Here is a 27,398-nt window from a genome sequence, read left to right as displayed (position 1 = left end):
GTGCGCGTAGGTGTGGTATTATTCTATTCTAGCGATAGCTTTCTACCTCAGTCTGGGATACAATTCCCAGTTTCTCCACTCTAAACCTTGGCAACTTGGAGTAACCTCTGTAAATTTGCTTCCTTGTGTAACACGAGGTGCACACACATCACGAGGTTGTTTTGAACATTAGTAATATCACTTTCATCATCCGCAAGCAGCATCCTGCGTGCAGCTTCTTTACCTCGTTTCATTTGGTCAAGTTTCTTGAACTTGTTTTTATTTTTTTATATATATTTTTTAAAGATTTTATTTATTTATTTGACAGACAGAAACAGCCAGGGAGAGAGGGAACACAAGCAGGGGGAGTAGGAGAGGAAGAAGCAGGCTCCCAGAGGAGGAGCCTGATGTGGGGCTCGATGCCAGATTAAGGGGATCACGCCCTGAGCCGAATGTAGATGCTTACAGACTGCGCCACCCAGGTGCCTCTTGAACTTGTTTTTAAACAAACTTTCTCGTGTTTTTATTTCTTGGGCTGGGAAGGGAAGTTGTATTTTAGTTTTACATGTGTGAGTTTTAAAAGGGAAATGGTGGGTGGTTTGTCCTGATGGGCAAGGACTGAACCAATTCAGGTGTGAATTTTTAGGCTGCAACTACATAAAACGTGATTAGAAGTCTGAATGCTGTTGTTTTCTTTAAGGGGGTTATAGACAGGTTTTAAAGGCATAGCAGCCCGTCGGTAATACACAAATGTAGGTGATGGCTGGTATATATCACTACCAACAGTGCTTGCCTCACAAGGGTTCCAATTAAGAGCGGACGACAGTTTCAAGCCATCAGCGTAATCAGCCGCAGTGACCACATGAGCGGGCTTACACCAGGACTCAACCGAGGCCTTCAAAGCACAGCCTTGACGTCACTCAAGGACGGGCCCCAATCCCGCGGCGTAGCGCCGTGACCCCGCCCCCTCAAACTCCAGGCTGGGTCCACGCCACACCCCGGGGGCGGGGCGATGCCGAACCGAGGCGGGCTGGCTCAGTAAAGCAGAGGCAGCGGGGGAAGATGGCGGCGGCCGTTCCACAGCGGGCCTGGACCGTGGAGCAGCTGCGCAGCGAGCAGCTACCCAAGAAGGACATTATCAAGTTTCTACAGGACCACGGTTCAGATTCGGTACCAGAGGCGGCGGGGCGGCCGGGCTGGTGCGGCTGAGGGACGCCTCACCCCCCCGGAGATGCCCGTACATTCCGTATTCCTCCGTGCCTCCGCCCTCGTCCTCCCGTGGCGGGTGTCCTGCAAGGCCGTAGAGGCCTCGCGTGCGCGGGGGAGCCACGCTTCCGCCCTTCTGGGCTGCCCCATTTGGGCGGGGGGATCGGCTTTATTTCTTGGGTCAGGCAGAAAGTAATCGCATAATTAAAACCTCATTGGGATTCTTGAGTGAGGGTGGAAGCCATGGGAAAAAAAGAACCCAGGGTTGGGACGGGTGCCCGAGCATTGGGATTCTTGAGTGAGGGTGGAAGCCATGGGAAAAAAAGAACCCAGGGTTGGGACGGGTGCCCGAGCACTGGGGACCTGGGTGAGACCCCTGCAGAGGAGAGCAGGCCATTAGAGAAATGGGAAGGATTGTGAAGATTTTTGTGGGAATGGTATGTGCGTTTTGCTTTTCTCATCAGTTACTAAATACGAGCACTAATGCGTGTAATTTTTAAAAATCCGTAGATTGCGGTTTAACTTTTTAAAATATGTACTCTTTACATGACCTTTTCGCCTTTATACTGAGGGTAGTTACATGCGCATTTAGTGGGCAGTATCTCCTATTGTTAGAAACAGACTAAGAAATGTATTTGGCATTCTTTATCCTGTACGCCCTGCATTTTTCAATACAGTCTCCATCTTAACCACCCGACTCTGGTCACAAGTGTTTTGGGGGGTTTTTTGGGTTTTGTTTTTTGTCAGACTTGCCTTTTTTCCCTTCGGAAATTAAGATCATTCATACCTCTCTTAAATTGCTGAACTACTGTACAGTTTATGCACTCTGCATCCCCCACTTACAGGAAATAGAAACAGCAGTCCGTATGGTTTCTCTACAGTTTTTCATTCAAGTTCTAAACTTGCATTAGAAAAATTCCTTCTGGGTTCTTCTGTGAGAATTGTAGTTTATTTTCATTTTGAGGGGTCTTGAAGAGGACATAAAATTATTCTGTAGCAGCCAGTTCCATACACCTAGAATAAGTATCCTGACATCAGCAAATATTTATAGGACATCCAGCAAGAACTATGCGCAGTGTTTTGGGTATACAGGGTTAAAAGAAAGACCACGCCTCAAGTATTCCATTTTATACCATTAAAAGGTGGAGTTACTTTCTCTTAAGTCAACTCCTATTTTCAACTGGAACAATAGAATAAACTAGGCATATCATTTGTTAACATTTAATGCCTCAATACTGTACTTCATCAAATTCTTATAGAACAAATGATCCTAGTGTGAAATGTAATGTAAAACTGGCCCACCTGGGACAATTTCAAGAGACTTGAATTATCAAAATATTTTTTAAATACAGTAATCTTTTAAGTGCATATTCTCCAGTATTCATTCACATACTTAAACCTGTATTTGACAATCACTATCTTATTGATCATAGGATATCAAGGAGATGTTTGTATTTTGGATATTTTTGGAATCTTGCTAAAGAAATCAGGAGAGTGGTAAAAGCAACTGATTACTTCCATTTAATCAAAATAACCTTTCCCCATCAGCCTTTATCATTTAGAACATAATTGGGGGAGGGGAAGAGCAGAGGAGAAAAGAATACAGCAGTGATAGTGTTAGAAAAGTTCCTTTATCTAAAGGATGGAAGATGCCAGATGACAACTTTGAGACTATAACAAAAATGAGGAATCAAGGACCAGAAGGCAGAAAAGAAAGCAGAATAAAATAAGGAAAACAAAGACATTATTAAAATCCCCACATTACATGATTTTGAGATGAAGTTACATTTTGATAACTCGGTATTTCAGAAGTAGTATTTTGGTCTCCATTTGCCAACTTAGTTTAAGTTTGCCAACTTTAAGAGAAGTGGAATTCTGTTACTTTGATTTATTTAGTACATTGTTATTAGTCCTAATAGCTAATATTTATTGAGTTCTCACCATGCAACAGATTGTTAAATGGATTAAATGGACTATTGCATGTATTTATCCTTACAACAACCCTCTGACATAGATGCTGTTATTAATCTTCCACTATGATACAGAAACTGAGTCTTAGGCAAGCTTAGTCCTTTGTCTAAAATCAGACAGCTAGGATTTTAATACAGATGGTCTGACTCCTCACCCTACACAGTTAACCACCATATATCTATCCAGCATTGTGTAATAGTGCTTCCCAGTCTGCCAAGAATGGGTTACAGATTTGTCAAGATAGCTATGCCCAACATGGTTGGAGACTCCCTGGGCCACCGCCAAGTAACATCCTGCCAGTAGCAACATTGTCCAGTTACCAAAGTGGGCTTGCTGTGTAAATGTTCTGTGAGTTCTGTAATGGGAAAAGCGTTACTATGCAACAGTGTGAACCCTACATAATATTACAGTTCCAGTCTTGTCAATAATTTTTATAAATACACTATTTTTTAATCTTCCTTAAGTCTTTTATTGTTATGAAGTGGGGTATAAAATATGTTTATTTCATTTCTTCCATCATGAGTAGTTTTAATTGAAGGTATAATTACTAATATAAAATGTCATGTTTCTAAAGTTTAGACCCTTATTACATGAGGGAGATTATTTCAACTAACCAGCTTTTTTCTTCATAGTTTCTTGCAGAACATAAGTTATTAGGAAACATTAAAAATGTGGCCAAGACAGCTAACAAGGACCATTTGGTTACAGCCTACAACCATCTTTTTGAAAGTAAGGTGAGTATTGTTTCATTGCATTACCAGAATATTATTTTAGATATTTTATTTGCAAAAAGAAGTTTTAAATTTATTTGCAGAATATGTTAAAGTTTTTCCACCTGGAGTTTTTCTTAACTGTAATCATGAATGGACTAGTTGCCAAATCTAGCAAAGCTAATCGGCAATATGGCAGGATATTTTGATATTTTGAAAGGAACAAAATTTTTAAAAATAATTCTCAGGATGCATATGTGGCTCAGTCAGTTGAATGTCTGACTCTTGATTTTGGCTCAGATCATGATGTCAGGGTCCTGAGATCAAGCACTGCATTGGGCTCCCTGTTCATCAGATAGTCTGCTTGAGAGGCTTTCCCTCTGCCCATCCCCACACTTGCACATCCCCGTGCTCACACTCTCTCTCAAAATAAATAAATCTTAAAAAATTATAATAATAATTCCCTGTAGCTTAAATTAAGACAACAAATAAGGGTACTGAAAAGTAAAAATTCAAAGTAAGTTCCATTTCAGTAATGAATTTAAAATCTTAGTTAGACTTAGGCTGAGCTTTTGAAAAACAAATTTTAAAAAATTCTCCAATATTTGTTCACTATGAAATGACCATCTTCCAAAGCAAAGAGTCTTTATTAAGGAATTGTGTGAATTTTTTTTAAAGATTTATTTATTTATTAGAAAGAACACAAGCAGGGAGGAGGGGCAGAGTGAGAGGGAGAAGCAGACCCCCCACTGAGCAGGAAGCCCGACATGGGGCTTGATCCCAGGTCCCCGGGATCATGACCTGAGCCAAAGGCAGAGGCCCAACCAACTGAGCCACCTAGGTGCCCCAGGAATTGTGTGAATTTTATTCATATCCAAGTCTGAGTTGGCCTTTCTAAATCTTTTTTTTTTTTCCTTTTTAAAGATTTATTTATTCATTTTAGAGCAAGAGAGAGCACAAGTGAGGGGAGGGGCAGAGGGAGAGGGAGAGAATTCCAAATAGGCTCCCCATGAGCATGGATCCCAATATGGGGCTCAATCCCATGACCTTAATATCATGACCTAAGCTGAAACTAAGAGTCCAACACCCAACCGAGTTACCTGGTCGCCCCTGAGTTGATCTTTCTAAAGATGTCCTTTCATCATTTATATTGTGAGATGCTTTGAGGTTCATAATTTGTTGTTTAAAATGCTTAACAAAAGATTTTTCCTTTATTCTTAGACAGTTTCCATTTATTTGTATTTGAGTTATGTAGCCTATATTCATGGTGTAGATGTTCATTAAATTGAAAAGCTGAAAATCTAGATGTCCCTTCTAGCTTTTAGCCTGTCCTGAATATGGTAAACATTAGAACATTTTCCTTACAGCGTTTCAAGGGTACTGAAAGTATAAGTAAAGTGTCTGAGCAGGTGAAAAATGTGAAGCTTAATGAAGATAAACCCAAAGAAACCAAGTCTGAAGAGACTCTGGATGAGGTTTGTATATAATATTATTTTATTTTTCATATTTATATAAGAAAAGTATTTGTTTACAGCACTGATTTCTCATAAGGGGTGTTGAGTATATGGCTACTTTCATGAGCCAAACATTGATTTGGCGTGTGTTATCTCCCTTAGATGTACTGAATCAGAAAAAAATGTGTAGGGGCACCTGGGTGGCGCAGTCGTTAAGTGTCTGCCTTTGGCTCAGAGAGTGGTCCCAGCGTTATGGGATCGAGCCCCACATCAGGCTCCTCCACTATGAGCCTGCTCTTCCTCTCCCACTCCCCCTGCTTGTGTTCCCTCTCTAGCTGGCTGTCTCTCTCTGTCAAATAAATAAATAAATAAAATCTTAAAAAAAAAATGTGTAAGAACCAGTGCTTCACAGTTAATAAGCCTTTCCTATAAAATACCTCTAGCTTTGTATTTTATATTTCCTCTATGTCTGACTAGAACTTCTGAGCTTCCAAAGCCATTTAAAGGTCCTGATTCTATAGCCAAGTTGGACTGAGTGAAAGAAATTTCACTGTGATTATTTTTAGCTTTTTCTAATGTACGTAGTATCCTTGGCAATAGAAGTAGTCCAGACTTGGCTACAGGGTGCGGAGTCATCTGTCTCATCTTTCCCAACATAGGTTTTACATTTGGGTACAAAATGTACCAAATTACATTTTGAAGAACCACATAAAGCCATTTCTGCAAATGGACAGCCTCAGTAGAGCCAAGGACAGCAGTTAGCAAAGCCACAATAGAGCTGAATTGATTATAATCTTGCCACTTCTTATAATACCTTGCTAACTAAGCTTACTCATTCCTAGCAGTCTTAGTATCAGTGATAATAATGTAATAATAATAATAATAATAATTATCATCATCATCTTTAGGTCTTATAAAGAGGTGCCACCTAATGATGAAGGTATAGCATTTGTATATTTGTAGACAGAGTGTAAGTTCAAATATAGAATTATAGAAGTTTATATGACTAAAGCTAGTTAATTCACATGATATTTTCTTGTTGGTTGAAAAGCACAAATGTTTGTGGATATCTACACACAATAAAGCAGTTTGAAGGTTTATCACATCTAATATTACTTGATAAATATTATATGTACTGGGCAAATTTTGAGCAGCCACTAAGGTAAATAAAGGTATAATAATTACTAAAAGGATTGCAAAAGCAATTGGTAAAATCGTTTACCCTCCAGATAATTACAGTAAAGGAGGTATGAGGCAACAGATTGTATGTCATTAAGAGGTTAAGATAAAAGAGAGCTACAAATAAAAGGGCGTAAGGGCTGGAGACAATCTAGAGCGGTCTTGTGAGGATCCTAAAGTATATCCTTTTTTTAAAGACCCCTTTTCTCAGAGGCACCTGGGTGGCACAGTCAGTTGAGCGTCCAGCTCTTGGTTTCAGCTCAGGTTATGATCTCAGGGTCGTGAGATCGAGCCCTAGGTCAGGCTCCACATTCAGCGTGGAGTCTACTTAAGACTCTCTCTCCCTCTCCCCCTCCTCCCCCACATGCTCTCTCTTTCTCTCAAATAAATAAATCTTTTAAAAAATAAAATAAAAATGTAAATCTGATTGTGTAAATTCTCTTTAAAACTCCTAGTTGGCTGTTCAGTGACCTTGAAGATTTAAAAAAAAGTTTCCTAACATGTGCTACATGTCTTTCCAGCCTCATCTCACACCATTGTCTCCTTCATTTCTCCCTTGCAGACTATACTATTTTCATGATGCGCCCTGCTATAAAAATGCTATTCTCTGTTGTAAGCCTTCCCCCAATCTCCTACCTCAAAGAAACCTCTCCCAGACGGTAGCCTATACTGGGTTAGGTCACTGTGTCATTCCCACTTTAGCAGTTGTGCTTCCTCTTTAGGTCTCATAACCCATGCAGTTATACACATGACTGTTCTCTGGCTGAGGGTCAGGACCGTGTCTACCACCTCCCCTATATATCTCCAGTTTCTAACACATGGAACAAGCTCAAATATTTCTTGAATTAATAATGGGGATAATTATGTAACATACTCTTATTTTTAGAGGCTATGATGTGATCCAGTTAACTGAAACTATAATGATTACTCTCAAAGTTCTTTTATCTCTGTGTCTACAAGTATCTAGTTCAGACCCAGTCTCAAGAATATAGTTCTTTTCATCACTCTGGACCAAGAAATTGCTGCAAAGCCCAGAAATTATCTAAAGCCAAGTCCATTCAAGCACATAACTTGGGCATAGCGTTGGGACTGATCTGACTTCTCGCCATGAACTAAGCAGATTCTTGCAGTGAAACCCCAAATCAGATCAAATAACTACAGTGGCATTTCTCAAAGTGTGTTATATAGGTCTCAGAAGGTCCGGTTTGTTTTCTGGCATCATCAAAATCTGTACCTTCTGTCTCCTTGAAGATTCACAGTGCATGTTAGCTGATGACAGCTCTGAGAAGTCATGCAGAATAGAGGTATATCTAACTTTGTTTAAGGAAGTGTTTCCCAGACTTAATTATGGTAGACCCCTTTTCTTCTCTAACAGTGTTAATGCTAAGGAGTAAGTATCTGTAAAAGATACTTTGTGAAACACTGAAATGGAGGCTATCCCTGGCAGACTGGCACCTTCACCTAAGACTGAGCCATAATCACCAACTTAATGTTTTTTTGCATTATTCTAGGACTTAGATTTAATGTAGATAACACAACATGCCCAAGCAACTTGGGACAACAAATGGGAAAACAATGAAATGACATTACAATTTAAAATGTGGTTATTGTCCACTAATTATACCTTATCCATTCAAATAGTTATATGTGATTTCTTTAATAAAGTCTTAAGAAAATGTAATATTTTTGCATAAACAATTTATGTAGTCATTCTCATTCTGTATTACCAGATTTTGTAAGTCAACTATATTTTTTAAATATCATTTTTCTGATATAAAAATAACATCTTTTTCAAATAGAAAATAATAGAAAAATATAGAATACGTAATATTACAACACATAGAAATAAACATGTTCAACATTTCAGAATGTTGTCTTTGAATTTTTTTTTTTTTTTTTTTAATTTGACAGAGATAGAGACAGCAAGCGAGAAAGGGAACACAAGCAGGGGGAGTGGGAGAGGAAGAAGCAGGCTTCCAGTGGAGGAGCCTGATGTGGGGCTCGATCCCAGAACACTGGGATCACACCCTGAGCCGAAGGCAGATGCGTAACAACTGAGCCACCCAGGTGCCCCATAAGTTTATATTTATTTAAATAGTTGAGATATTATTATAGTTAGAAATTTTTATTGATTTTTCACTTTATAAGAATTTTTCCACATTTTTATTTTTGAATTTTTCCACATTATAAAAAACTGAGTATTAGATTACCATAAACGTGGTTATTTTACCATCATGGATAATAGTGCATTGAATAACTGCACAAAGATTTTTTTCCCTAAGCTTCAGATTACTTCTTGAGCATATATTTGTATCAGTAGAATTATTATTATTTATCACATTTCTAACCTTTTTAAATTGCATTCCAAAGAGATGCAATATAAATGTAAAATAGGAATAATAGTACCTTACTCATAAGGTAAGAACAATTAAGAGTTAATTTATGTAAAGCATTTGGATAGTGCACATAGAGGGTGCTCAGTAGTTGCTAACTATCTTAACTAATATCAGTAGAAGTTCACTATCATCAGTACTGGGGCACCTGGGTGGCTCAGTCATTAAGCGTCTGTCTTTGGCTCAGGGCGTGATCCCAGGGTCCTGGGATCGAGCCCCGCATCAGGCTCCTCTGCTGGGAGCCTGCTTCTTCCTCTCCCACTCCCTCTGCTTGTGTTCCCTCTCTCAGTGGCTGTCTCTCTCTCTCTCTGTCAAATAAATAAAATCTTTAAAAAAAAAAAAATATCATCAGTACTATTATTTGAGGTATTTAGTGGAAGGAACATAGTGGAAGGAACAGGGGCTTTGGATTCAGACAAACCCAAGTCCATATTCGTTCTCTGCTACTCGTCAGCTCTTGTTGCAAATTCCCTGAACCTCAGTCTCTTCATCTGCAAAAATGCAAGTAGGTGATACCTTCTTCAGAGGATTAAGAGTAAGTGGGATGGTATATGTTATATAACTGGCAAATACGAGATGTTTAATGTCTTTTATTTTCTTTTCCCATTATTAAATATTTTGTAGTGTAAAATGCTACATATTCTTTTTTTAAATTTTTTTAAGTTTTAATTTGTTAGTTAACATATAGTGTTATATTCATTTCAGGTGTACAGTATAGTACTTCAACACTTCCACATAGCACCTGGTGCTCATCACCACAAGTAAACTTCTTAATCCCCATCACCTGTTTAACCCCCACCCCCCCACACACACACTCTGACCTCGCCTCTGGTAACATCAGTTTGTTCTCTATAGTTAAGAATCTGTTTCTTGGTTTGTCTGTCTCTCTCTCTCTTTTTTCCCTTTGCTTGTTTTATTTCTTAAATTCCACATAAGTGAAGTTATATGGTATTTGTCTTTCTTTGACTTATTTCACTTAGCATTATACTCTAGCTCCATCCAGGTCGTTAAAAAGGCAAGATTTCATTCTTTTTTATGGCTGAATAATATTCCATTATATATATATGTATATATATATATACACACATATATATACACACACATACACACTATGTCTTCTCTATCCATTCATCAATCAGTGGACACTTGGGCTGCTTCTTTTTCTTGGTTTTTGTAAACAATGCTGCTATATAAACATAGGGGTGCATGTATCCCTTTGAATTAGTGTTCTTTCGGTAAATACTCAGTAGTGCAATTGCTATTTTTCACTTTTTGAGGAACCTGCATACTGTTTTCCACAGTGCTGCACCAGTTTGCATTCCTGTTAACAATGCAAGAGGGTTCCCTTTTCTCCACCTCCCCAACAACTGTTGTTTCTTGTGTTGTTGATTTTAACCATTCTGACAGGTGTGAGGTGATATATCATTGTGGTTTTGATTTGCATTTCCCTGATAAGTGATTATGAGCATCTTTTCTATTTTTTAGATTTTATTTATTAATTTTGTCAGAGAGGGAGCACAAGCAGGGGGAGTGACAGGCAGAGGGAGAGGGAGAAGCAGACTCCCTGAGCAAGGAGCCCGATGCAGGACTTGATCCCAGGACCCTGGGATCACACCCTGAGCCGAAGGCTGACGCTTAACCAACTGAGCCAACCAGGTGTCCCAGTGAGCATCTTTTCTTGTGTCTGTTGGCCATCTGGATGTCTTCTTTGAAGAAAAGTCTATTCATGTCTTCTGCCCATTTTTAAATTGGATTATTTCTTTTTTGAGTGTTGAGTTGTATAAGTTCTTTATATATTTTGCATACCAACCCTTTATCAGCTATGTCATTTGCAAATACCTTCTCCCATTATGTAGGTTGCCTTTAAGTTATGTTGTTTCCTTCACTGTGCAGAAGCTTTTTATTTTGGTGTAGTCCAGTAGTTTATTTTTGCTTTTATTTCCCTTGCCTCAAGAGACATACCTGGAAAGAAGTTGCTACAGCCAATGTTAGAGACTTTACTGCCTATGCTCTCTTCTAGGATTTTTATGGTTTTAAGTCTCACATTTAAATCTTCAGTCCATTTTGAATTTATTTTTGTGTATGGTGAAAGAAAATGGTCCAGTTTCACTCTTTTGCATGTCACTGCCCAGTTTTTCCAAAATTGTTTGTTGAAGAGACTTTTTCCCATTGGATATTCTTTCCTGTTTTGTCAAAGATTAATTGACTGTATAGTTGTGGGTGTATTTCTGGGTTTTCTGTTCTCTTCTTTTGATCTATATGTCTATTTTTGTGCCAGTACCATACTGTTTTGATCACGACAGCTTTGTAATACAACTTATGTCTGGAATTGTGATGCCAGCAGCTTTGCTTTTCTTTTTCAAGGTTGCTTTGGCTATTTAGAGTCTTTGTGGTTCTGTACAAATTTTAGGATTGTTTATTCTAGCTCTGTGGAAAATGATGTTGGTATTTTGATAGAGATTATATTAAACATGTAGATTGCTTTGGGTAGTATAGACATTTTAATATCTGTTCTTCCAGTTCATGAGCATGGAATGTCTTTCCCTTTCTTTGTGTCCTTTCACCTTTCAATTTCTTTTATCAGTGTTTTATATTTCTGAGAGCAAGGTCTTTAACCTGTTTGGTTAGGTTTATTCCTAGGTATCCTGTTATTTCGGGTGCAACTGTAAATGGGATTGTTTTCTTAATATCTCTTTCTGATGCTTCATTATTGGCATATAGAAATGCAACAGATTTCTGTACATTGATTTTGTATCCTGTGACTTTTGAATCCTGTGAATTCATGTATCAATTCTAGCAGTTTTTTGCTGGAGTCTTTCAGATTTTCTGTATAAATTCTATATATATATATTTTTTAATTCTATATATTCTTAAGTTTGATTAAGAAATTGTTTTTCTCCCAAAAGGGAGGTAGTTGGGGAGGATGGGTAAAGTAGATAAAGGGGATTAAGAATACACTTACTTTGATGAGTGCTGAGTAATGTATAGAATTGTTGAATTACTGTATTGTACACCTGAAACTCATATAACACTAATATGTTAATTATACTGGAATTAAATAATAATTTTTAGAAGATTTTAAAAAATAAAATAAAAATGGGCTTAATATTGATACACTGACTTTTAAAGATTAGTTTCATTAATGCATTATAATGAACAATATTTGAAATAGTATAAATAATAATTACACTGAGAAGAACCAAACACTATATTATGGGAGGCAGAACACAACACAGTTTATAATGAGCTTTTGTTTAGCATTTTAAAATCTATGATAATTTTTACATAGAACAGATAAAATAACTCAAATAATTTGAGCAGTTTTTGACATTAGTAATTATAAGGCAATAATAAAGCCCTGGCACAAATTTTTCTTTCTCGTTTAACTGACTATCCACTTACATTTCAGTTTATCATACTTTTTTAAATCAATAATAAACTGATACTTTATCAGTGTTAAAGTACTGCAAAAAAAAAAAACAAAAAACCTGCTTTTCTCACATGTATGAATCACCACTGACTAGCCTTTAGCTTTCTTTAAAAAAAGACCCTGACAATCCTGTTTTGTTCTAGGAAATATGTGTTATGGTAATTTCTATAGATAATTCTGTTTATCGTATGAACTTACTTTCAAGTTCTGAAGCAAATGGAACATTACTGTATTTATTCTAATTGGATGTAGTAAAAATATTTAGTAATGTCAAGTATTGGTGCTAAACAACTCAAATCTTTGGAAAAAAAAGTCACAATGCTTTATTTAATGCCTTTTGATTTTACAGGAATTAAATAGTAATGATATTTCTAACCTTGGAAAATAACAGGATTTATTTGATGGTTTGTTGAGTAGTAGAATTTTGTCAAAAGAACATTGGTTTCCAAGGTGGCTGGAAGTTACTTGAAATTAAATTATAGATAGGCTGTTTACTAATATTCTCACCACAGACTTGCAGTTAGATGGCGACTTTTTTTTTTTTTTTTTTTTAACTCAGAGTTGTGAAGCAGAGGCAAAATAGTTTGTTACCAAATTTGTGAAACTCTGTGACCAGACTTGGGTCACAGTTGGCTCTATAAGGATTCTCTGTCATCCTTCTAAAAGAAGGATGTGAGCTACTAACTGTGTGTTTTTGTTTTTAGGGTCCACCAAAATATATAAAATCTGTTCTTAAAAAAGGAGATAAGACCAACTTTCCCAAAAAGGGAGATGTTGTTCATTGCTGGTATACAGGAACACTACAGGATGGGACTGTTTTTGATACTAATATTCAAACGAGTAAGTCTAAATGTAATCTTATCTTTTTAGCTTTAAGGTACTGTGAAGTATTTGCGTGGTACATGAACAGTTGGCTGTACCTTTCTCTTGGCTGTCACTTTTTTCCAGAAGTCTTTTGCACCTGTGATTTACTTGGACTTGGAGGTCTTCAGTTCACTATTTATTGGCTGGGTGAATAAATACCTCTTGGTCATTGGGAAGCAAAAATAAGCTTAGTCTAAACTTGATTAATGTCCCAAAGTTGAGGCTTTCATATTTAATGTAAAAGGCAGAACAGTGTGCTGTTTTTAATAGTATAAATATAGGTCCTTACCCTCTCCCCCCTTTTAGACCATAACTATTTTTACATACAGAATTTTCTTGATGAGTTACCTTTCTTAATTTTTATTTCTTTTCAAATGCATAATATGGTAAGTTCTAAAATTAAAGAGTTAAATCACTGTGTTTTTCCACTGGAATTTAATTTCATGATGCATTATAAGGAAAATTTGTTTTACAGGTTCAAAGAAGAAGAAAAATGCCAAGCCTTTAAGTTTTAAGGTTGGAATAGGCAAAGTTATCAGAGGAGTAAGTAAAAAATGGCAATGAATCAGTAGATATTCTGGCACATGCCACATGTGGTATGGTGCCTTAATTAGGATTGGGGATATGATGAAAATAGTCTTTGGAGTCTGACACATCAGGTGCTATCATTGCTTACTGATCTGGCACAAGTTTTCTGGGTCTCAGTTATGGACAGTACAGTCTTCCTCAAGGTTGCTAAACAACTAAATGAGCATAACTACAGTGTGTAATAGAGACTCAAATATTTTCTTCATGCCTACCCCTTTTATTATTTTCTCATCATAAATTAATTCTTCATCAGCAAGTTTGGCTTTCTACATTTATCTTTAAGATTCTTGTAAAATGTTACGTACTTGTTGTACCACTTACACATGCTAGAGAAACAAAGTATCTGCTTCACTGAAGTGCTTAATGATAGAAGCAAAAAGTTTGTTCTGGGCCTCTTCACTTCTCACAACCAGGGTTCAAACACCAGAAAACCTTTCAAACATAAGCATGCCTTTTTTACCTACCCTTACACGTGAGAGATAATAGAAGGAAACTTTGAGAAAAGGGGAAGGTAGGATTGAGCTGTACTGAGCAGTGTAAAAAAGGAGGTAATAGAGCAGGGCTCATTATCGGCTTCACTGGATCAAGTTGTTATTGCAGGGTTCGTTTAGTATTAAAATGTCTTTATTCACAACATCAGACATTATTACTGAAATGCCTATTAAATGCACTTACGAGAACCCTCTGTGTTATTCTTTGTACTGTTGGTAAGTTCTAAAATACAGCTCAATCATATTCAGAGCCCAAAACAGATTATAAAACATCTTGAGACTAAAGGTTTAGTTGAAAATAACCTTAACTGCTACCTGATGATACCAAATTAATACTAACTATATACCAGGTTGATCAATTTTTCTGTTTCTATGACTAATTTGTGTATTTCTTCTAGTGAACCATATTCTTAATTTCCATTATTTGACAGATCTCTATCCCTTGAGCTTTCTGTGACTGTTAAATTTCAACAGATTATATGATATTAGTCATTATATTTACCTTTGCATCCTGTTGATTTAGCTGTTTTTAGTAACTGGCTTTAAGATCCTGGGCATCTGGTTGGCTCAGTTGGTAGAGCATGTGACTCCATCTGGGGATTGGGGGTAGAGTTTACTTAAAAAAAAAAAAAAAAAAAAAAGTAAAAGATCCAAATTTGGACAAACTAGAGTGGCAACCCAGAAACCTGTATCATTTCTTTGAATAGTTTTACCTTCTACAGAAGGTCTTAATGCCGTAACACGTATGTGTGCCATCATGACTCCACAATCTAGTGATCTTAAGACAATTCTGTTGTTTATCCCTATAATATAAATCCAGAAGTTTGCTCTAGGATATATCAAGTGGAGCAAGTTTTTTGAGTACTAGTAAGCTGGTTTCCATAACTTAGGACAGCTAACATTTACAAAAGTGCTTTCACATTGTAGCATTTGAGGAGTATATTGCACTAAAAAATTATTTAATGTATCTTTTTTTTTTCTTTGAGGAAATAAAGGACAAAGATTCACCCAAGGACATTACCTTACAATATAATGAAATCCAGTAACAGAATGCTTTTTGGTGTATTTGGCCTTCTACTTTTTCATGAATTTTTTTTTTTTTTGCAAATTATCATTAGTTTTTATTTCATGTTCTTGCGTTTAGTGGGATGAAGCACTCTTAACTATGAGTAAAGGAGAAAAGGCTCGACTAGAGATTGAACCAGAATGGGCTTATGGAAAGAAAGGACAGCCTGATGCCAAGTATCCTTTTTCCCTTTGTGAGTAAAAAAACATGAAGAAAACCACATGAAAGTATAACAGATATTGTCTATGTTAACTTCCAGATCAGGAATCATGTTGAGACTAGTGTTCCTGATACTTAGATGCTTCTGTCAGCACTCCAATATATACAGTAGTTAGTATTTTTTACTGATACAAAGTGTGCAAACTAGAGCTAGAATAGAATCTACCTTTTTTCCAGTTTTTTAAGAGGTAAACTATAAGGTTTTAAGTTTTCATCTTTGAGAGGCAACTGTTACTATATGAAGGATTTACTTCAAGGAGTTAAGATGTCCAGTACAAACAACTGAAGCAAATTATAGGACACAAGTATGGCTCGTAGTAATTTTATGCTACAGTATAATTTCAGGCAGTTATATGGGTACTCAAAGCTTAGAAATGGAACACGTGTTGGGGATTGCCAGTTGCAGAATTAAGGAGACCATGGGTCCCACAATGTGTAGCATCTGTGATTACTACTAATGACAATACTTTTCTGATAGGCCTCGTTTGTGAAAATTAAAAAAACCATGCCTCCTGACCATGTCGGCCAGAACTATAACTGAGAAGGTATTTTCTTCTGTTGTTGGTTTCATTCCCATTGGACTAGTTGGATCAGTTAAAGTAACTTCTAAAACATTTGGAAGTCCTCTCCAATCTTACCAGTTAAGATTACTTAGGAATATAATAGTCCTCTTCTAAGCCTATCTAAACTAGATGGCCCAACTACAGCTCCCCCTCTCTCATGTGAAGCATCTCAAGATCAATCAGATAAAAATCACAGTTCTCTGAACTCAGCATCTTAAAATTCATAGCAAATATCAAAGCACTACCTCATATGAACTTTGATTTAATAGAATTTACACACCCAACTACATTGAAATCATTTTTTTTTTTTTTTTTTTTTGAAGCACAGAGTAGCCATCTTCATTAGGTGGTGGCTAAAGTCCTAGTGAGGAGTACGAGTGAGGTGTCCAGGAAAGGAAGATCCTAGTCCAAGCTCAGCCTGTCTAGTCTGCCTATACCTGATAGGTTATGATCACCATTCACAAAGATACTTTTAGGAACCACTAAGCTGTAGGTATTAGTGCCTCAATCAGTCATAAAGCCCTTCCCTTTAGGGATAATTCCCAATATCCGTTATATATAATTCTAATTGTAGACTGAAGTTACTGGGAGTGAAGGAAGAAACAATTTTTATCAAATTTACCTTAACTTCTTCAACAGAATTCCACCAAATGCAAAACTCATTTTTGAAGTGGAATTAGTGGATATTGACTGAAATAGCAATGCTTCAGATATAAAGATATCAACAACAATAAAACATGGCCTTGAAGAAACTTATGTAACTAATTAGAGCTGGTTACTATTGTAAGGGAAGAGTCAACTGGAAAATTCAAGAACCCAGATATTGTTTACCCAATTCCCAACTTTTAATATATGTAATCCATTATAATTCCCTAAAGTTTGAAATATTTTACTACAGCTGTGTAAAATATTGGTTAAGGAGACGTGACTTTCCTTTTACCTCATGTTGTAAACTAAAAGGCTCAATAAAAACATAGTGTCTTGATTTGTTTGGTGTTAATATATAAATGTTCTGATTAGGTTAACCAGAGCTAAGGCTTAATCAGAACAGGCAGTTACAGTAAAATTGTCTAGACAGCTTTGCCAGGCACACTCTTAAAATCTTTCTTTTCTCTTTTTCTAAAGAGCTTTTAAGATTTTTTTTTTTTAAGATTTATTTCAAGATTTAATTTTTCTTATAAAGCGTACCATGTGCATGAGCTGGGGTGGGGGAGCGGAGAGAGAGGAAGAGAATCTCAAGCAGACTCCCCACTGAGCTCAGAGCCCCACACCAGGGCTGACTCTCACAACCCTGAGATCATGCCCTGAGTCGAAACCAAGAGTTGGATGCTCAACTGAGCCACCCAGGCGCCCCTCCTCTTAAAATTTTAAAGTAAGTATTCTGTATAGTGAGAAGACAAGCACAGAAACTGAGGAAGCAAAAAGCTAACTGGTCTAATTCTGGCAAGAAGATAACTAAATTCAAGAAAAGTATGATTCAAAACCAATGAACCACTACTAATAATAAGTAAATACTGTTAGGTAATCCAGCCCCGCCCCCAATAAATTCATAACAATTTGTTGAGGAGTCTTCAGTTTTATTACAAAAATGAAGATGATCAGTTTGATCAAAATGAAAGCTTGCTCACAAGTTTTACATGAATATTCTAAATACAAAGTCTCCTGAAACAACATACTTTTGATATGATTTTCATTTTTTAAAAGGGATGCAAACATTCCATTTTTCATTTATAATCTCTATCCCAAGACATAGTATTTAATAGTGTATTTTTTCTGCAGTTAAATCCAAATTCACAAGGATAAATCAAACAGACAAAACCTTGTCATCAAAGGTTAAAAATCCATTTTTTTTTAGAGGTAAATCCTTAATAACCAGCCCTTACGTATTTTCAGAATCTTGTACTACACTGACATGATTTGCAGTCAGTTGATTTTTCCTACCCCTTAAGGCTACAAAACTCTGTTGCAAATGCATTGCAAAAGAATTCTAGACCACTTAATGCAAAAATCAAAAAAATAGTTCTCCAATAAAAAGTAAATTTTATAAATGGTAGGAAATAGTATCTGTGGTAAGCTACTAAGTGACATTTTCCCCTATTACTAAACAAATCATGTTACACAGAAACAGGAAGACAAGTTATCAAATACAACAAGTTTATGCTATGTTTACATCCCTCGTTAAAAAAAAATAATTTCGTATTTTTCACACATTCCATCTGATATATTTTCTCATCAGGTTGGAGGGGGAGGGTAATACTGTCCATAATTCCAAGGATTCTGATAATTGTACTGAAAGGAAAAAGCACACATGTTAGCATGCTAGAACTGAGAAGCAGATACATTTAAGAAAACTGGCATGTGTTCACTCCTAAAATTCTAAGACTTAACCACAAGACAATTTATTATAAGTCTGGAGTAGAAGTACTTGTTTAAAAAAAAAAACAAAAACACCTAATTTATGCTTTTCTAATTAACATCTATAAGAACAAAAAATTCAATTATACGAACTCACTTGATACCAGGCACTATAATTATACGCAGCTTGATTTGCCTGTAAATCACCATCAATCATTTGTGTAGATGATGAAGTTGTATCTTCTGTGTGAACTTTCTTTTCTTCGGGTTCTTCTGATCTAAATAAAAGGACAAAACAGAAACTTTCAAAACTCTCAGAAGTCAGTACTTTTAAAACAAATGGATGAATGTGTAATGTATATTTGTTTTAGTAAAGTTTTTAACCACTCAGTTTTGTATGATTCTTTTAAATCATGAATATAAAAAATCTAAATTACCACAACATGAAGGTAACATGTAAAAATATTTATCTTTAAATTTCCACAATGACATGTCTTCTTTTAAGCATCCCTTCCTGATTCAGCAAGGAGTTACATACCCATTTTCTGCTTTCCTTTTTAAAGAATCCTGTTCTTTTAGGAGTGTTTGATGTTCATCATAAGCATTCAGAAGCCTGAGAGGGAAGGAAAAAAAAAAAATCCTCTGGAATATACAAAAACCAAACTTACAATGTTTTGGATTTACTTCCACTTGGAAACAAAGATATGTTGCAAGAACAGCCACTGACTTTTTTTTTTTTTAAATGAACCAATAAGCAAACCACCCAGCTACCTTTTCCAGTGTATTTTCTTTGGGGAACCACTACTCTGAACTTTCCTTCTCAGCCCATGTGATTCAAATGGGGCTTCAGGGATTCAGGACTGGCCAATTACAGTACTATATACACCCGACCAATAGTATGACCCAAACCAAGACATTTAGTAAGTCCTGGGATTTCTGAGCTACTAGAAAAATGCCTGTTCTCTGTACTACAGTTGGCTGAAGTTGATGGGATATTAGTCAAAAGCTACCTTTGGTTATCATTTCTAACAAATGGCAAGAGCATGCCTACGAAATTATTACACGACTAAAATAGTGATCTTGAGAGAGTGTTTTTCTCCAGTGCAAAGAATGAGTCCTGACCATTCTGTAATTTATGTACTTTGAGACCTAATGTAACAATGTTTACTAAAGACACTTGACACCAGTTGGGATAAAGTATATTTAAACTTTGGCCATGTGATAAACTGAATTAAAACTAATATAAAACTACAGGGGCACCTGGATGGCTCAGCCAGTTAAGCGTCTGCCTTCGGCTCAGGTCATGATCCCAGGGTCCTGGGATCGAGCCCCACATCCGGGTCCCTGCTCAGTGGGGAGCCTGCTTCTCCCTCTCCTTCTGCCCCCTCCTAACACCTCCTACCCGACTCATGCACTCTCTCAAATAAAATCTTTTAAAAAAAAACTAATATAAAACTACAATGTAAGTGTTACCACAGTTTTTAAAAAATTATTTTTTAGGAAGCACCTGCATGGCACAGTTGGTTAAGCATCCGACTCTTGGTTTCAGCTCAGGTCATGCTCTCTGGGTCATGAGATCATGCCCATGTTAGGCTCTGCACTCAGGGCAGAGTGTGCTTAAGACTCACCCTCTACCTCTGCCCCTCCCCCTTCATGCGTGCACGTGCTCTCTCTCTCTCAAGTAAATCTTTCTTTGTAAAAGATAATTTTTAATAAATAAAAAAATTCTAACATGTTATGTGCATTGTAAGTCTCACCTGGAACTCAGAACTTCAAAAACGATGTCACTTGAAGCCAAACTGACTGTAAAATCCTAAAGATTTTGTTTTCCTTTTACCATTTTCTGAAATATTTTTTATGAAGACAAATGGCCTTATTTTTTAAAGTAATCATAAACCTGAACACAGATAATTAACATTTCTGTAGAAATGACCTTAATATACTTTACATGCATACACAACTTTGCTGGGCAGTCTGCATATATGCACATCTAATGATAACCAGTAATTCTAATCCCAAAATGTTCAAGAGGCTATTAAACTGTTAATACCAGCAATCTCTGGTTGAGTGTTTACTCAACGTCAGGCACTTTAAATGGACCAAGTTTTTTTTAAGACTTTTAACAAACTGTGGGTTAGGTAATAAGAGAGATTCAATCATAACATGAGAAAATTTGAAAACTAAGGAATACACAAATGATAAGTGACACAGCTAAGATTTAATCATATATTTGTCTGAATTAAATATCAATTCTTACCAATACGTTATACTGCTACCTAAATTTCTAAGTTTCTAATTTCTAAGCTCATTTATTTTTCAATCATTCCCTTATTAAATTTCAACGACAACAATCTTAGACCTGATATACAGACACTCTATATATTTGCAAGGGCCTAACCGGCAATGCACAGCACAACCAACATCACACTTCCACTTCAAAAGCCCTCCAGTGAAGCAGATGTTACTTTTAAATGAACTTTCCCTTTTTTCCACCATTTTATCCTCTCCTTGTCAGAATCCAGTAGTACCTAAATGAAACCCCATCTCTGTGAAGCATGACAAATCCATTCTGATCCACAGAAGTCACAGCCTTCTTTAAAAGTTTTGTGCGACCTCATATACTTACATTATTTCCTCTGATCATCATACCATCCACTAGACTAAAACCTGGAATTAAATATCCCATTTCCTTTGTGAACTTTCTTCAGTTCAAAATAAACAGAAGACACTAAATATACAGCACAGGTGGTTAGAAGCATAGACTTTGAAGCAAGTTCTAATCCCAGTTGTACAATGAAATAATAGCTAGCTGACCTTTGGAAAAACTTCTACTCTCTTTAAGCTTCTCTTCATCTATTAAAAGCACAGTACCACTACCAACAACAAAACAGTACCTATACCTTCATTAGACTTACATATTTTACATTAGATAATTCATAAAACACATTTAATGTGTCAAACGCATATATACAATTGTATTAAAATTAATTTATGTTAAAATTTTTAGTTTAGCTGAAGTTTTACTCAACCATCAAAAATGTATACACACATATATAAAGACACATTAATCCTCATTTTATCAACAGCTCTTTCGATGGAAATTACTCTAAATTAGGGTAATTAGAAAAGGGATATGCCTACTAAGAAGTGGGCTAGTTCCCTACTAGAATCAGTTAAGAAAGAATAGCAGCAATACTCTAACCAATACTTCTACTCTTCTATTTTGCAAATATAAATCGTAAGCTTCTCCTTTCCCCAAACCCCTTAGAGTAAATCCTTCCACCACCCTCAACTTTCAGCTTCTTACAGTGCATTAAATTGAGTCCATTAGGCATGATCTGTGCAACCATATCCATTTTCTCCATCAGAGATAAAACGGCATCCCTATTTCAGATTAGGCCCATCCACCTTTAGTGGCCTATATCCTATTTCTGTGTTTTAGGGTTCAATCCTTGACCCATTTCTTTTTTCATGGGATTGCTATTTCCTGCTTTCTCTCATTGTTTACATTACCGTGCTAAAATTTTGAAAACAATTTTGAAGACAAACCATCTATCCTATTTAAACACATACATATTTGCAAAATTGAATTTACCCTCCATATATATGAGGAAAAAGTAATTTAGGCAAACATTTTAAATTTAACAACATATTAATTTTTACTAATCATCAACTCCCATCCAAAATCATCAATGCTCATTTACTATGCAAATAAATAATAATTAAGATCTTACTTATTAACATCTGAACCAAAATCTTCAAGAAATTCCACTTTTCTCTGAGAAAATGTAATTCTCATTTTAATAGGTAATGAACCATGTATAGCTTTGTCAAAACAATTTAGGATATTTTCTTCATTTTGTTTGAGGTCACCACTATATTCCATTTCAAGTAAATTGAGGTATAACTTTGTATTCTCCTGTGTAAAAAGCAGTATCAATTAATAATATTTCTAAGATATTCTGATTAGAACACAGATATTTAAAACGCCTTAACTTTTATGTCTAAATTTGAAAAATACTGAAAATCATATTAAAATGTAACTCATGTTAAATGTTTTGAGCATACATCAAAACAGGTGAAAAATCTAATTAGCACATTGAGAAGTAATGACATCATCCTAGTATCTCCCAAATTATGCAAACTGTTAAATACCAAGTTAAAACTCTAATATCCTATCTTGGGTTTAATGTGGCTTGACCTTACCATTACAAATATAAAATAAAACATCTACAGTTCCCATTAATTTAAATCTTTACAACTGTAATGATCTTAAACTGCAGCTGGAAACACACTCTTATAGACCTGGGTCTTAAACAGACCTGGTTTTAGTTGAAAATCTAAAAAGTGAGCCTTTTATCAACTGATAAATTAAGTGAAATACTTTGGAAAAGGAGAATCTCACTGCTATGGCTGCTAAAACGTAGACAACTGCCATGCTTTTGTTTACAAGGTATTCTCCCAGGTTCTCTACTTAAAATAATCAGTAAATTTGCTGTAAAATTTCTAAATGTGAGAGAAATAGAAAGTGTCACAATGTCTGCAACAATTTTTAATCCAAGAATCTTAATTTTCTCAACCTTTTAATTCCTAATAATTTGAAAACTTTTTAAAGAATGGCAACATCAGTTTAGAGGGACTGTTGTCTTCATTTAGTAATAAAACATACTACATACAGACCAAATCTTTCATCATAGTTGCCAAAATAAGAAACAACCACTGTTTTTTTGTTGTTGTTGTTGTTTTTTAATGAAAGATATTCTAAAATACAAATACATACTTTGTCTCTTTCGATTGCTTCCAAAAGCACCTTTCTTGATTTTGGAAGGTTTTTTTGTATTTTGAAAAGATGCCGGGCTAGTTTGATAGCATAAAACGATGATTCATTATTTGATTTGGCATTCTTAATGGCATCCTGAAGCAAATGTTCAGCTTCATCCATATTTCCGTGCCGTCGTTCTAAACTTACTCTTCTCAAACGAACCATTGCCAATCCTAGAACACATTCTTCAAATGTTCTCAAGATATTCCTGGCTTCGTTAATATTACCTAGAAATGTTAATTAAATGTTTATGCTTTTGTTCACCTTCTGAAATATCCTTTATCAAGGTACTGGCAAATAACAGTCACAGGCTAAATCCAGCCCTCTTTTTTTGTTTGTTTGTTTTAATTTAAAACTGAATAACAGCCACGCTCATTTGTTTCTGGGCTACAATAGCAGAGTCGTCAGGAAAGAGACCATATGGCCTGCAAAGCCTAAAACATTTACTATCTGGCCCTTTACAGAAAAAGTTTATTGACCTCTGCTTTATACCATCCCTCAAGACTCAGTTCCTAGAACTTTATCCTGAAATAACTTAAAATCCCAAAAATATCAACTGAATTTTCTCATTCTTACCCTGCTGTTCCTCAAAAGCTGCCCAAAGCATATGCACCATGGGTTTCTTTGGGAGATGAATAGTGCAAGCTCTGCTGAAGACATGCCTCACTCCTTCAGTGCTATGGTTTTCCATGTACTTGGCATACTATATATAGAAACAGAGGAAATACTGAATAATTTACAGTTGAACAAGCCATTAAATATGTGACAGAACGATAAAATTCTATTTTTAAACCCATTCAGCACCTTTATTGAACCACTAGACTAGTTTCTGTAAGGAAGGACGAAGAGAGGCAACGAGGTTGGCATATGCAGCAGTCAAATCTGGTTGCAAGCAGACCATCTCCTAATGCAACAGATATAGTTATATGAACAACATTCAACAGAAGTACAAAAAAGGTTAGTCACTAGATCAATGTTTATAATATGTTCAAGTTTCAGAGCATCTAATTTTCTTACCTTAATCCAAAACTCCTCATAGAGGGCACATGATATGACACATCTTTCGAAGAGAACCACAACTCGTTCATGAGTCCCATTTTCAATTTCAAATTCTAAGTACTCTTTCCAGTTTTTTAGTTGTGCCTTCTCCAATGGTTTCACATGAAAATAAGGTCTTTTAATCTGTAATAACAGTAGGATACAAAATAAAGTATGACATAGGAATAAAAGTAAACCAATACCAACACCCGAAAATGAATGACTATAGTAACAATACGAATTATCTAAATTATATATATAATTAATGATGGTGAACCAAAAAAACTGTAATCACATTTCATGATAAAAACTTTCAAAATTAAATTTCTTAGGTTTTATGAATTGAATAAATAGAATGTATTTTCCATTTATTTATTTAGTAATTGTAATGGCACTACACAATTTTATGTTCGGTAAATTTTTTTTCTTTATTGAGTATTTTAAAAACTGAACAATTCATTATACTATGTGAAAGAAAGCAGATCAGTAGTTGCCTAGGGCTAGGAGTGGGGTGGGGGTTACTGAACGAAAAGGGGCCAAGAGAACTTTCTGGGATGAAAGACTAGTTCCATATCCTGATTGCTGTGGTGCACTGTAATGTGCGTATACATGTCAAACCTCATAGCCGGTCAACAAAAAACCACATACTATATGATTCCACTCAAATGAAAGGCCAGAACAGGGAAACCTATAGAAACAGAAAGATTAGCAGTACCTTAGGGCTGGGGGTAAGGGGTGGAACACACAGGTAAGGGAGTAAAGAGGTAACAGCTAAAGGGTAAAGGATTTCTGTATGAGGTGATGAAAATGTTCCAAAATGGACCATAGTAACGGCTGTACATATCTGTGAATACAGTAAAAACTACTGAATTATACACTTAAATGAATGAACTATATGCTAAGTGATTTATATCTCAAAAAAGCTGTTTAAAAAAATAGAAATAAAGAATCAGAATCTGTGGAGGGAAACTCTCATTTTACTACACATCTAAAATGGGTGCATTCTGTTAAGTAAAGTATGAACTCATTAAGTTGATTTAAAAAACTGAATAACTAGGGGCGCCTGGGTGGCTCAGTCGTTAAGCATCTGCCTTCGGCTCAGGGCGTGATCCTGGCGTTCCGGGATATAGCCCCACATCAGGCTCCTCCGCTGGGAGCCTGCTTCTTCCTCTCCCACTCCCCCTGCTTGTGTTCCCTCTCTCGCTGGCTGTCTCTCTGTCAAATAAATAAAATCTTTAAAAAAAAAAAAAACTAAATAACTAATAAAATGGTTCAGATTAAATAGGTATCTTCCAACTCGAGTAAATCCAAATACATTCTATAAGATTCTAAAACTGAATGGAAAATGATAAAATTGATCATGGGAAATTGACAATGGTATTTAAATAAGTAAAAATAAAAAGGAGTAAAGACATTACTCAAAACTGAAAGAAAAATACATGATTCCTAATCTTTGTATTTTGAAGCCTATTACAAAACAAAAACACTTACACCTTCTTCAAATGTCCACCTTTTACTAACTTCATGTTCATTATAATTAAACATTTCTTGATGAATTTCAATGATTCTATGTCTCATGTTTTCTATTTCTGTAATCAGCTTGGGAAGAAAAAGAAAAAAATTTAAGTCAAGCAAGTTATATACTAAAATTTTTTAATATTATTGCTTACATTTAAGTATTATCCACACCTACTCTATAATCTGAAAATAGTGATAGGTTTTAAACTGTTAACAATTATCTGCAAAGTACAATTAACAATACTAAAATTTATAATAGAATTTCCTAATAAACCACTTTGTTGTGTGTGCATGTATTTAAAGGGGACTAGATTACCACATCGGCAAAATGTTCCTTCTAAGCTATTTCCAGGTGTCTCATAGTAAAATAGATTCTCTACCTTAAATCTGTATTTAAACCACACTATAGCTAAAGTCGTCCCACATGTCTTAATTAGAAATTAATTTTATATGAGACACAAGTCATACAACACATGCAGTCAAGGGATATAAAGTCTAGTTTCTCATGCACTGAAGGATTTTTCAGGAAGTCTGGTTACCTTTGCTGGATCAGTAATGTCTTCAATGCCTGACGGCAGGTCATCACCAGGAGGACCGTCATCACCACTATGTCCATTTACAGAAGCTAATTCCCTTCGCAGCTGAATAAACTGTTCGCCAGTGAGCAGATCTCTAGGCAAGTTATTCTGTACATGTTCTTTAAATCTAAAAGAAGCCAATAAAAATAAATGCTGTATATATGAAGCATAATTTTAGATCCCACATTCAATTCCTACTACACAGTACTCTTTAAAAAAAAACTCTGATTTAAAATACCAAACCCTTTCTATCCTTTTTAGAGTAAAAACCTACCACTTGATGAAACAGTCTACAGACATCCTTATTTCTTTCATGCCTTTGCAACTACAACAGAGAAGGCATGGACAGGCACAAATTCAAATCCTACTTCTGTCCATTATTAGTTATTTGACTTCAGGGAACTTTTTTCTTTTCTTTTTTTTTTTTTTAAGATTTTGAGAGAGAGAAAGAGCACGAGCACTTGCGGATGTGGATGAGTGGGGGGAGGGGCAGAGGGAGAAGCAGACTCCCCGCTTGAGCAGGGAGCCCAACATGGGGTTTGATACCAAGACCCCAGAATCATGACCTGAGTCGAACGCAAGCGTTTAACTGACTGAGCCACCCAGGCACCCCAGTTTTTCCCTTAAGTCTTGGCTTTCTCATATGTAAAATGACACAATACAATTTTGTAAAATTTATTTTTTTTATGCAAAATTACTTTAAAATTAAATATAATCCCTATTTAAATTATAAATGATCATCTATAAATGATCAACAAATGTTTGCAGTTCCTTCCCCACCTCCCAATTACTCCTGAATCTGTATCCATGCCAAACACTCCAATGAAACTGCCCTAATTAAAATCACCAAAGTGCCTCTTACATGCAAAATTAAATGGACACTTGTTTCATAGTACAGCCTATACTCTAATAATGTCTTCACTACTAAAGGTCTTTAACCATGCTTTCCTTTTAGAACCTTCTTCGCCTTCAGC

At 35.9% G+C, this 27,398-nt stretch overlaps 2 protein-coding genes and 1 non-coding gene across 5 annotated transcripts in view; 1 reads left to right on the top strand and 2 right to left on the bottom strand.

Annotated features, from left to right (window-relative positions):
• The first annotated feature begins 990 nt into the window (after window positions 1-990).
• Window positions 991-17,098, top strand: FKBP3 (FKBP prolyl isomerase 3). Its single transcript, XM_045799330.2, has 7 exons — window positions 991-1,149; window positions 3,789-3,890; window positions 5,234-5,341; window positions 13,027-13,162; window positions 13,662-13,729; window positions 15,410-15,507; window positions 16,753-17,098. The coding sequence occupies exons 1-7, from the start codon at window positions 1,042-1,044 to the stop codon at window positions 16,805-16,807; spliced, it is 675 nt and encodes a 224-aa protein (XP_045655286.1). The 5' UTR covers window positions 991-1,041; the 3' UTR covers window positions 16,808-17,098.
• Window positions 14,886-27,398, bottom strand: part of PRPF39 (pre-mRNA processing factor 39) — a 39,293-nt gene continuing 26,780 nt past the window's right edge. For all 3 annotated transcript variants that reach the window (XM_045799335.2, XM_045799344.2, XM_045799355.2), the window contains exons 6-14: window positions 26,386-26,551; window positions 25,820-25,927; window positions 24,308-24,472; window positions 23,867-23,993; window positions 23,249-23,517; window positions 22,203-22,387; window positions 19,007-19,081; window positions 18,626-18,746; window positions 14,886-18,402 (exon numbers count right to left, since the gene is read on the bottom strand). In XM_045799335.2, the coding sequence (XP_045655291.1) occupies window positions 18,346-18,402; window positions 18,626-18,746; window positions 19,007-19,081; window positions 22,203-22,387; window positions 23,249-23,517; window positions 23,867-23,993; window positions 24,308-24,472; window positions 25,820-25,927; window positions 26,386-26,551 (1,273 nt within the window). In that variant the 3' untranslated portion in view covers window positions 14,886-18,345. The remainder of the gene's footprint in view (window positions 18,403-18,625; window positions 18,747-19,006; window positions 19,082-22,202; window positions 22,388-23,248; window positions 23,518-23,866; window positions 23,994-24,307; window positions 24,473-25,819; window positions 25,928-26,385; window positions 26,552-27,398) is intronic.
• Window positions 23,086-23,171, bottom strand: LOC123794358 (small nucleolar RNA SNORD127). Its single transcript, XR_006780185.1, has one exon. It is a non-coding gene; the product is annotated as a small nucleolar RNA SNORD127 (small nucleolar RNA).

This window comes from Ursus americanus, chromosome 35 (assembly GCF_024610735.1).
Source record: "Ursus americanus isolate L20-20 chromosome 35, mUrsAme1.1.p, whole genome shotgun sequence".
Classification (NCBI taxonomy): Eukaryota; Metazoa; Chordata; class Mammalia; order Carnivora; family Ursidae; genus Ursus; species Ursus americanus.
Note: the sequence above shows the minus strand (reverse complement) of the source record. Positions and strands in the feature narration are given on the sequence as shown.

Bases quoted from the DNA above. Each gene is read 5' to 3' on its own strand.
- FKBP3 (XM_045799330.2), top strand. From the start codon at position 1,042: ATGGCGGCGGCCGTTCCACAGCGGGCCTGGACCGTGGAGCAGCTGCGC. The intron at 5,342-13,026 runs GTTTGTATATAA...TTTTGTTTTTAG, and splicing joins CTGAAGAGACTCTGGATGAG to GGTCCACCAAAATATATAAA. The intron at 13,163-13,661 runs GTAAGTCTAAAT...TTTGTTTTACAG, and splicing joins TGATACTAATATTCAAACGA to GTTCAAAGAAGAAGAAAAAT.